Here is an 11,503-nt window from a genome sequence, read left to right as displayed (position 1 = left end):
TCCATCTCGATGGTTGAGATTTTGTTGCATGCTCTATCCTCAGCACCAAAGACGTGATCTGGCATGTCCCTTGTGATTAGTGTACATCCGCAGAAGAAATGAGGGTCAAATGGGGCGGAGGATGCGTGTAGTGTGCTGGGTCCACTTGCCGTGACCCCGGGCTCCCCTCGGCCCATGATCTCTGCTCTGTATTTACCGGTCCATCTCCTGCTCCCTCACGCATCTGGTTTCCCTGAGAAGGGGTTGTTCCTCAGTGCAGGTTGGAGGGTCCTGCTTAGTGGAAAGCAGTATCTCTCCCCCTACCCCAGGGAACACACCTCTTTTTAAATTTTTATTTATTTATTTATTTTGGTCTTTTTGAGACAGGGTCTCACTATGCAGTTCAGGGTGGCCTTGAGCTCACTTTGGAGCCCAGGATGGTCTCAAACTCACAATGATCCTTCTGCCTCAGCCTCCCGAGTGGTGGGATTACAGGCGTGCACCACCTGGCCCGGCACACACCTCCTTTTTTAATGCAGAACTTTTCTTTGGTCTTTGGTTCTCCTTCTCTCTGTGTGTGTGTCTCTCTCTCTGTCTCTCTCAGTTCTGCTTCTGTCTCTCTCTTGCTGTAGACCATTTGTGTGTGTTGCTGGTGGTGATGGAGTCCAAGGCCTCTCTCCGCACTTGCAGTTGAGCCACACCCTGAGCTTGCTTTCTTTTTTTCCATGCATAGTCAAACCAATTCCTTTTTTTCCTTTATGGCTGCTGAGTTTGTTGAGAACAGTTCCACACGTGTCCACATGGACCCAAAGCAGGTTAATTGGCAGCCACTCTGCCCCTCACCTGTCATGCAGTCCAAGACCTCTTTGTGAAGATTCCTCAAGGGCCACAGGCACCTCGAGGAACAAAGGCAAAAGCATGTGTAGTCTAGGGTGGGCTAAAAAGTTGTGGTGATCCTACTGCCTCACTATTCCAAGTACTGATATTACAGTCATGCACCTCCACATCTGGATTTCCAAACGTTTAATTTTTTGGCTAAAAATAGTCTAAACACTGTGAAATAGTGAAGATACTAGGATCTTTATCGAAAGAAAAAGGAAGTATCAGTTTAAATTAAACATAATATATTCATTAAAGTTCTCTGCATTCCTTTCTAGCTTATCACATATTACAAAAATCCCTTCTTATAGTGAATAATTCTTTATATCATGCGTTCAGGTGTTCTAAATACCATGTGGTGTCTGTGTCACACCTCATAGAGATAGCTACATATTTCAGCCAATAGTTTGTCTTCCCTCTCCACAGGCACTCAGTACCATCAGTACGTGCCTCATCCATGGGCATGACATTCCAATTACCATAGCCTGTATCAGGTGACCTATTTTCCAGAGAAGGAGATCCCCGAGGAGGTACCCAATTATGGAGCCAGTGACTGTATCGCACTTTCAGGTTTATGCAGATTTGACTTTATGAACAAAACAAACTACACATTGATAATTACCATAAGGGTTTATTGATACAAAAGTATTTTTTCACCAAAATAAGATGTTGTATATCTCTAGTTGTAATAATCACCATTATGTAAGAATGTATGTATACATATATATATTTTTGGGGGTGGTGCAGTTACCAGGAATCAAACTCTGGACCTCACGCTTGCCAGGCTGGTGCTGCACCAGTGAGCTAAATTCTGGCCCGTAGTTGAGATATATTTTCTCCCATTATTTTGTTAATAAAACCTTCTGAGAAGTTATAATCTTTCTAATTATTTTTTATTTAAATTATATCATTTTTCACATACCTTTGTTAGAAATAAGTATGGTCATTTAAGTACGCTAATCTCCATCCCTTACAAGATTATTCTTTAACATGTTAAAAGATGGTGTTTGGGACCCAAAGATGCATATATTTAAGGAAATGTTTTTGCATAGATACAATTGATCACATCACAAACCAGAAGTGATTTTTTTTCCCATAAAAGTTACAAGCTCTTCTAAAATACACACGTGATTTCAGGAGATGCTAAGGCACTCTGGAACAAAACACAGTGGTGGTTTCTTTGGCTTAGAGCTTGGCTTTCTGCTTAAAAGACTCCTTAAGCTTCTTGACAGTAGAAAGATCACCGACTCCCTCAGGCCAGTTGTCATGATCTATTAAGTGGAAAACTTCATGTCACTTGCAAATCTGTTAACTTCCTTTGTCCTTAGTTTCCACTCAGTCCTCTAGTTATTGTCCCTCATTCATCCATGCAAGAAAAAGAAAGAAATCCTTTGGACAGATGGCAAAGGTTTTGTTTTTTGTTTTTTTTTTTTGTTTTGTTTTGTTTTTTTTTGGTTTTTCTCCGGTACCGGGAACCGAACTCACGACCTTGCGCTTGCCAGGCAGGTACTTTGCCGCTGAGCTAAATCCCCAGCCCCCATGGCAAAGGTTTTGTAAAGAGACCTGGATTGAATCATTAGCTTTTCCTAATTTGGAGAAGCTACTCTTCTTAGCCTCAATCTTCTTATCTACTGAAGGGAATAATAACTACCTTTTAAAGTTGTAAGAGTTAAATGTGACATCATTTCTATAGAGCCTGGCATACTGCAGACATTCACTAAATAGTATCTCTTTAATCCTTCAATACATGGTATTCCATTTTTGGAACACACGTAACAACAGAATGGAATATAATTTTTTTCATCTTTCTCTTTCCTCAAATTCTCTTTTTTATTAAGAATAGAAAAATTTACTGGGGAAAAAAAAATAGCTCTTGAGAGACAGTAGTATCGGGGAAATGCTAGATGTCAATTATGCCCCAAAATCAGAGAATGAATTTTAAGGAACAGCCAAGGTTAAGAATAAGAAAATTTATTGGAGAAAAGGAATGGGGAACAAGGTAGCTCCTGAGAGACAAAGAGGGGTCCCAAATGGGTTGCCGTCTTCAAATTCTTGTTCCTTGAATTTTTCTAGGTAACATACATGAATTTCATGCAAAAATTAAGAAATTGCAATCTTTGGCATAAATGGCTGAATAATTTTTAAATAATTTGCTAACTTTACAACATCCTCTATTAGTTGCCTCCCAGCATAGAGTTCCCATCTCCTCTTCCTAGGATCCTCCATTTCTATTGGAGAATCTAAGAACATCTTGGGAAATGACTCTCTCCTGGCGGGTGGTGTGTGAGCAGATAGGGGAGGCCAACTGTCGGTCTGTATCACCCTGGCTGTGGTATTGGATGAAAACTGGCATTCACATGAACTGGTCTAAAACAGCAAATCTAAGAATTTTTAAAGAAATTCTAGAAAAAGATCATTCTCTCCTCACTCTCTGATCACCTGGATGTGAGCAGAGAAGCAAGTGGCCTTAGGAGTAGCAGGTAGCCACTTAGCACCAAGGAGAGAAAGCCTGCATCATACAGTTGAGGAGGGTGCTGCCAGGTTTCTGTTCAACCACTATCCAGAGAAAGAATGTTCTCAAAGGTGGATAGGTTACTTTCCCTCAAAATATGAATACTCAGTATTATTGATAAAAACAGTGTTAGTATTTTTTTTTTTTTTTTTTTTTTTTTGGTTTTGGTTTTTCTCCGGTACCGGGAACCGAACTCACGACCTTGCGCTTGCGAGGCAGGCGCTTTTGCCGCTGAGCTAAATCCCCAGCTCCAGTGTTAGTATTTTTTAAAAATTCATTTCACTGAAGATCCAGGGAAGCAGCTATCTGAAATTTCTTTCTCTTTTTAGTTTGTTTTTGTTTTTTGCTTGTTTGTTTTTTGTCTTTTTGAGACAAGGTCTCCCTATGTAGGTTTTTTTGTTTTGTTTTGTTTTGTTTGTTTTTTTGTTTTTTCCGGTACCAGGAGTTGAACTCATGACCTTATGCTTGCCAGGCAGGCACTGTGCTGCTGAGCTAAATCCCCAGCCCCCGTCCTCCCCTATGTAGTTTAGGCTGGACTTGAGCTCACTTTGTAGCTCAGGCTGGTCTCGACCTCACAATGATCCTCCTGCCTCAGCCTCCCAAGTGTTGGGATTACAGGCATGCGCCACCACACCTGGCTTAATCCAGGTTCTTATAACCATACCAATGTTATTAGTAAAGAAATATATAAGGGAGGGAAAAATAAGTAAAATTGAAGTGCTATACTAATTTACTAAGGCATAGAGGATCTCACACCTTGATTAGACTGTGGCACAGAATAAACTTAATCTGAATCCCTAATATGAAATTCAGATACACAAGGGTCATGTAGTTATTTAGTATTAGCCACTTACTCAACTATCATTAGCAACAGAAAGTCAAATAATTTTTACATCATTTTTCTTAGTTTTTTTTTAAGCATAGTTTTTAGCTTCTGTGGATTTGTTTTGTCATATGTAAAATTAGGATGTAAAATCTTGGAGTTTTTAGTATTCTTCCAACCTCAAAGGACTCCAACTGAGCTATGAAATAAGAGCATGCATACACATGTGCACACACATGCACACATCATACAAAGCAATACATTTGTGTGTAATATCAATACCCAGTGGAAACTCAGAGTACATTTTATACATCAAAAAAGATTGAGTTTGGCAGTTTCACATTGTTAAACTTAATATATATCCATCCCCAAAGAAGGCAAAGTACAACCATACTACTCCACCTCACCTAGCAGTTCTACTCTTCTGTTTAGATACGCAAGGCATTTATTGGAGGAAAAAAAGAGGACTTAAACATATGGCAATCTCTTGCCCTTTCCTATAACTCTGTACATATACACTCATAGATGTTTTTAAAGTTTCAAATTCCAACAATTTATGCACACAAAAATATTTCCTAAATATATACATTTAAGATCTGTAATAAATATATTTACATATTTTCTATGACTAGAAATGTTTCCTTCAAAATCCTGTCATCAAGCTAAGCATTTAGCTCCTAAGGAGCTACATTAGAAAGTTTGGGCACTGGAACATGAAAGGCATAGGGTGAGTGACTACTCACTCCCTGATTGCTCACCTGGTATGTCATAGCCTTGAGAGTACAGAGCCTGGCCACCGTCCACATTCACCAACTGTCCAGTGACAAAGGAAGCTGCAGGTGACAGCAGGAAGCAAACCAGAGAGGAGACCTGGAAGCAGGAGCACACATGTATACATTAAAGCAAGGGGTCCTCTCCATTTCTAGCAGCTCCACATTCCCAAGTACACATATCTCATATCCTACAGCTGTGATGTGAATCCTAATGCGTGCACCATAATCTGACAGCACATTTGAGCCTGACTGAAGTCTGGAAGTGATCAGAGTAAAAATGGCAAGATGTGAAGGAGCTTTACACAGTGCCAATGTGAAAGGTCAAAACTGAAAAGCGTGCTAAATCTCTGCAGTTTTCTACTTTAAACAGTTCACTTCTTTTCATACCTTCCATCATCCACTGCAACCCCATTTCCATCACTGCCATGTGCCTTTTATTAGTTTTGTCCATGAAATAGTCAACAAGCCTGTGTAGCAATACATTGGCATGCTGGTTTAGACATTCTAAGGTCCAGTTGGACCCAGCAGCACAGATGGCAGGAGTTTTCTACAAGAGGGACTTCAAAATCCCACTGCATCCCCTAAAACATAATTATTGATGAGTTCAACAACATACAGAAAGAAAGAATTTCTTTCACTAACCCTAAAGAACAGAAGCAGAGTTTTTTGGATGGTGATGATTCTAAATACCTGATACTTCTTCCTCTCTCAGGGACTATCACTTAATAGAAGGCAACCTACTGATAAACAGGCCAGCCAGTAGCCTGGTGTGACATTTCTCCCTGCCTACTGACCCAGGATGCAGTACAGCAGAGGCCAAATTCTCTTGTTATTCTGCACCTCAGTATAGGTACCATTATCTGTCCTTTCCTTCCCTTCCAGACTCTGAAGAAACCAGCTACATCAGCAATTGTCAAAGTGTAGCTGGTCAAAGTCTGAGTGTTCCTAAGAGCTTTCCAGGGGATTTTCAAGGTCAAGGCTATTTTCATAGTAATCCTAAAGGATAATTTATCTTTTTCACTGTACATTTACTGATGTGCCAAAGCAGTGACAGAAAAAACTGCCCAATCCTTGCCGTAAATCATGACAGGCGCACAAAACTGTGCTAACTGTCATACAGCGGAAGTCACTACATTCTTCACTTGCAAGCCGCTGTGGACAGGGAGGGGGTAGCAGTCTCCCTTTGTCATGTCCTCAATGAAGCAGCAAAAAGTATTAATTATATGAACTCTCAACCAGGGAAGGCACATCTCTTTAATATTCTGTGTGATAAAATGAGAAGCATACTGTTGGAGTTACTTTCTCATTGCTGAGACACAATACCCAACATCCAAAACTGTAAGGAGGAAAAATGTATTTTGGCTCACAGTTTATAGAGGTTTCAGTCCATAGTTTGCTGGCTCCAAGGCAGGGCAGCATGGCAGAGGGGAAAACAGCTCAAGGCACAGCAGTGGGAAGCAGAGAGATCAAGGGAGGAGGGAGGGAGATAGGCTCTTGCAGTCTACACCCCCAGGAACCCACCTCCTCTGACCAGGCTTTCATTCCCACTATCACATTCAGCTATAAACTCATCAGTGGATTAGTCCACTGATGAGTACCACACCCCCATGACCCAGTCACCTTCTCAAAGCCCACCTATGAATGCATGAGGTGTTAGGTAGGGGGATGTCTATATATAAACTGTAACACATGCATACACATAAAGCTCTTTCACTGTGCACAATACAGTGGTTGTCTCAAGGAAAAAGAATGTGCCAGTAAGCTGGGTGTGCTGATGCACGCTTGTAATCCCAGCCCTCGGGAGGTTGAGGCAGGAGGATCGTTGCGAGTTTGAGGCCAGCCTGGGCTACAAAGTAAGTTCAAGGCCAGCCTGAACTGCATAGTGAGACCGTGTCTCAAAAAGACAAAAAAAAAAAAAAAAAAAAAAAGAATGTGCCCAGTGAACTAGCTACTTTTTCATGGAATAACATTTTTTACTTGACAGAATGGCACTGTGTCTATTCACATTTGGATATTTGGCAGATTTAAAACAAACAAACAAACAAACAAACGCAATTATCACTTCAAAGAAAATAAGTGGCAATATTTGTTGTTGATGATAAGATGTGAACTTTGCAGTGAAAATCAGGATTTTGGAAAACTTATACCTGCCACCATGAGCTTGCCAGTTTCTTGATGCAACTTTTCTGAAGAGATAGGTGGAGGTATTAACAAATGTGATATTCCTACAGTAGATAACTAATTGTGTCAACATTTAGAGGATATGCGTAACTCAGAATCAGTATTTTCCAATACACCAGTGCCTAATATTCTAAAATCATACATGGGTGAAAGATCTGAAGTCTGAAAAAGAGAATAATATAATGGGGCAAAAACTTCATTAACATGGTTTCAGATTCCACCTTGCAACTAGTCCTTAAGAAACTACTACTTCTTGAATTTTGAAAAAGAATAGCACAGTTATCTGAAAAGGCTATTAAAATGCTTTCTCCCTTTCCAACGGTAGAGCTTCGGAAAGCCAGATTATATGCTTTAATCAAAACAACAGATTGCAAGAAATTGAAGTAAAAGTGAGAATCCAGATGTATAGTATGAAGCTGTACACTGAAACTATTTGTAAAGGTGTTAAACAAAAAGTAAAAATATGCCTTTGAGGGCTGGGGATATAGCTCAGCAGCATAAGTGCCTGACTGGCAAGCATAAAGTCCTGAGTTCAATTCCTGTACCACATTTTAAAGGATTCATGCATGTGAAGATGTCCTAGCTGTGCATACTCTTCAGGATAGAGAAAATAGTAGCAAGTATCAAGCTCATAGCAGCCAAAAGCAATTGTATGATTGGGCCTCGCAGGCCTTTAACTTCAAATCCTCCAAATCCTTGGCTTGTGCTCTGTAGAAAAAGATCTAAGTCACACTCACTCATCAGCTTTTTAAATAGAGACTCCTAAGTGTTCTCCTAAGTCTGTCTGTGTTCCATGGCCACCATTCCAAGTGCCCTTTTCCTGGGAGGATATGTTATGGTTTACATTAGATATTCTCCTAAAGCCTCATGTAACCTTAGGTGGGACCTTTGGAAGGTGAATGGATTGTAGGGGCATTATAGCCGACTTGGTGTTAGGGGGTGGGGGCTGGTTAGAAGAGGCAGATCACTGAGGAGGACCTGGAGGTATATATGTTCCTTCCCAGCTCCTCCCTTGACCTACTGTTTCCTGTCTGGCATGCCCTGAGCAATCCTCCTCCACCATACGCCTCTGCCTTGCAGCTGGCTGACCACACTAGGACTGACATTTCTAAAACATGAGCCAAAATAAATCTTTCCTCTTTTAAATTGTGTCTCAGACAGCACCTGCCTGGCAGACTCAAGGTCCTGAGTTTGATTCCCAGTACCAAAAAAAAAAAAATCGTGTCTCAGTCCCAAGAATGTGACTAAGACAGCTTACAAAATTTAATATATTCATTCAGGCATTTTACTTCTACAAATTGACCACCCACACTATAGTGCATGGTTATATTTAAGGATGTTTACTTCAGGATTACTGCAATCACAAAAGTATAAACAGAAGCCAAATGTAACAGTAGGGTCTGATTAAATATATTGTGGCATATCCATAGCAAGGTGCAGAAACAAACATGGAGCAGGATCCTATTTTTTTGCTGTTGTTGTTTTTTGTTTTTCTTCCAGTACCAGGAATGGAACTCATGACCTTGCACTTGCCAGGCAAGTGCTGTGTGCCGCTGAGCTAAATCCCCAGCCCCATGGATCCTATTTTTGTAAAAAAAGAAAGCCAAGAAATATAAGTATCAAGTATACATAGTAGATTTGTGGAAAGACATCAAGCATTTGCTAGTTCTAGAATCTAGAACCATATTTTCTTTTGAGTTTTATGGTTTTGCTTTATAGACATGACAGGAGGTTAATTTATATCTAAGTGAACAGACAATTACCATAAGACTTTTACTAAATACTTTATCTTTCCCTACCGTTTTGAAATGTTGCTTTTATTCTATAAACTACCATTTACATGTGGTTCTGACTCAAGAATTCATGAGTTGCACTAATTTTAGTCTTTCCCAGTGCTAGCACCAGACATCGTAAATACAGCTCTAAACTACGTCTGTGGCAGCCAACTCATGTGACAACCAAAGATGGCTTCCCTGGCAAGACAGCAAAGGTTGAGCTCAGCCCTAGTGGAGGAAGAAAGGGAAGCACTGGCTGCTGGGAGGTGAGTCTGAGCTCAAGATAGAAGATCGTAAGCCAAGTGAGACTATCAAGGAAACCTTAATTGGTATCATAGTCAGAAACATTAGCCAACTTCCAAAAACAAATAGCAGTCTACTTGCACATGGATCAACATATATTGAACGTAATGGTGCTTTCTGCGGCCTAATGTCCAGCAGTCTATTTTGGCACACCTTGCATATGACACAGGCTTGTATCGATGCTGGTTACCAATGGTGGTGATACCAGTTTTTGTCGGTAAATCCCTCTTATACAAATTTGGTAAATTTACCTCTGAGCACACATGATTTGAACTGTGAAACCTGTACCATGGCACAGGCTAGACTGGTTGGTTTAGTTTTTGCTGGACCATACCCTGCTTTTGTGGCCATACCTATGAATGGTGCCCTAGCAGCCAGGAATGAATCAACCCTGCTACCAGAGAAAGGAAACATCTTAACATACTGGATTAGAATTTCCAAGCCTGTCTTTAGAAAGATGTTATTTCCTCTTTTACTTCACACTGTGTTTGCAACATACCCTGCGTCTAGACAATATAAACTACTTATTAAGCTTCAGTTATCTGAACCTTAGAAGTTCACTGATTTTTAACCAAATCTGTATGCAAAAATAAAATAATGAAAATAACATGTCTCTAATGTCAAAAATAAACATACACTTGTAACTTAGCACAAGAACTACAAGGTTACATAGGGCAACAAAAGGCTAAACCCCAACAAAGGCTACCCAGTTAAACAAGAGTCAAGGCAGGGGTTGTACTCAGTAGTACAGTGCTTGCCTGGCATGCATGAGGCCCTGGGTTCAATCCCTAGCACTGTGCCAAAAAAAAAAAAAAAAGCATAATTTCTTTAAAAGTTTGCTCAGCATTGTCTTTTCCATCTGGCTTGTGCCACTCCTTTAGGCATTGAGTCTGGTCTGTAACCGAAAAGGAAAAACTAATTATACAGCAGTTTTCAGTGAAGACTTCACAAAGCCAGACAGAAATGAAAAAGTTTAAAAGGATTTATCAATGCAGCAAATGTTATGTATGCATCATTTTTTCAGTTCAGTGCTTACATAGGATTGTTAATCCATAAAATCGGGGGCTGGGGATTTAGCTCAGCGGCAAAGCGCCTGCCTGACAAGCACAAGGTCGTGAGTTCGGTTCCCGGGACTGGAGAAAAACCAAAAACCAAAAAAAAAATCCATAAAATCTTAGAATGTATTGAATAGACTTCCTCGCTAGGAACCAATCCCAATCTATATCCTTGGAAAGCTCTGTTTTTATACTACGTAGGCAAAATCTCTTTTGAAGGTTCCAAATATTTTGGGATACTTCTTTAGAATCACAGCCTTTAACCTTCCTTCAGTGTATGATGCTAGGCACAATTAAGTTCTCTAAATCCTTAGAACCCTCATTAGCAACCTCACTCAAGGCTAGTATTGCATATGTAAGTTGCCTAACATAGTACCCAAAAAAATCAAGCACTAAAATGTTATCCATGTTCCTCGTGTAGCTCCTTTTTTGCTCCCTAAAATATACTATGGATTCATTTCCTCAGATCATTTAAATTTTTGAAGTGGTCTGCTGTATTCTCTTTCCAAACATTTCTCATCTTAGTTCTTTAAAGTATTTTTTTGTGACCGCGTCCAAATCACTTTCTGTGACAAAGTATTCTGTGAAAGAATACTTTATGTGACAGAAATGTTTTGTAGCTACACAGTTAATGTTGTTAGCCACTAGCAATATAGTTTCTGAGCAACTAAAATGGGGGTACACAGCTACAGTATCAGACAATGCACCGGTCTAGACCAACACCTTAAAAAGAAACCAAGTCACCATAGACAAGTACAAAGCAAACTCTTAAGTGTCACCTTAGATCATATTCATGAGCATACCGTACCCAGTCCTTCCAATACAGTGATTTATCTTAAGTAATATTATGTTACTCACAGTTATATAAAGGAGAATTTAGAAAAGGCAGCTTTGCAAGTGAAATAGGCTTTCTGCCTGTTTAGAAAAAAAGTAGTGCAGCCAGAGATTTAAAATTTAAGTAAAAATAGCAAAATAAATTTTCAGTTCTTTTTTCTTTCTTTTTTTTTTTGTCTTTTTTTTGAGACAGGGTCTCCCTGTACAGTTCAGGCTGCCCCTGAACTCATTATGTAGCCCAGGCTGGCCTTGAATGGCAATCATCCTGCCTTAGCCTCTTTGTTTGTTTTTTGTTTTTTTTTGTTTTTTTCCAGTACTGGGAATTGAACTCATGGCCTTGCGCTTGCCAGGCAGGCACTGTGCCACTGAACTAAATCCCCAGCCCTTGC

General features: G+C 40.0%; 1 protein-coding gene across 2 annotated transcripts in view; it reads right to left on the bottom strand.

The window, feature by feature from the left end:
• Positions 1-1,469: 1,469 nt before the first annotated feature.
• Pecr (peroxisomal trans-2-enoyl-CoA reductase) overlaps positions 1,470-11,503 on the bottom strand; it is a 49,753-nt gene continuing 39,719 nt past the window's right edge. Inside the window, exons 8-9 of one of the 2 annotated variants that reach the window (XM_005395692.2) lie at positions 4,952-5,063; positions 1,470-2,129 (exon numbers count right to left, since the gene is read on the bottom strand). In XM_005395692.2, coding sequence (XP_005395749.1) covers positions 2,044-2,129; positions 4,952-5,063 — 198 coding nt within the window. In that variant the 3' untranslated portion in view covers positions 1,470-2,043. Of the gene's footprint in view, positions 2,130-2,167; positions 2,215-4,951; positions 5,064-11,503 lie in introns of those variants that run through there. The other variant, XM_013519993.1, reaches the window with a different exon arrangement.

Source organism: Chinchilla lanigera, unplaced genomic scaffold, assembly GCF_000276665.1.
Source record: "Chinchilla lanigera isolate Chin_1 unplaced genomic scaffold, ChiLan1.0 scaffold00052, whole genome shotgun sequence".
NCBI lineage: Eukaryota > Metazoa > Chordata > Mammalia > Rodentia > Chinchillidae > Chinchilla > Chinchilla lanigera.
Note: the sequence above shows the minus strand (reverse complement) of the source record. Positions and strands in the feature narration are given on the sequence as shown.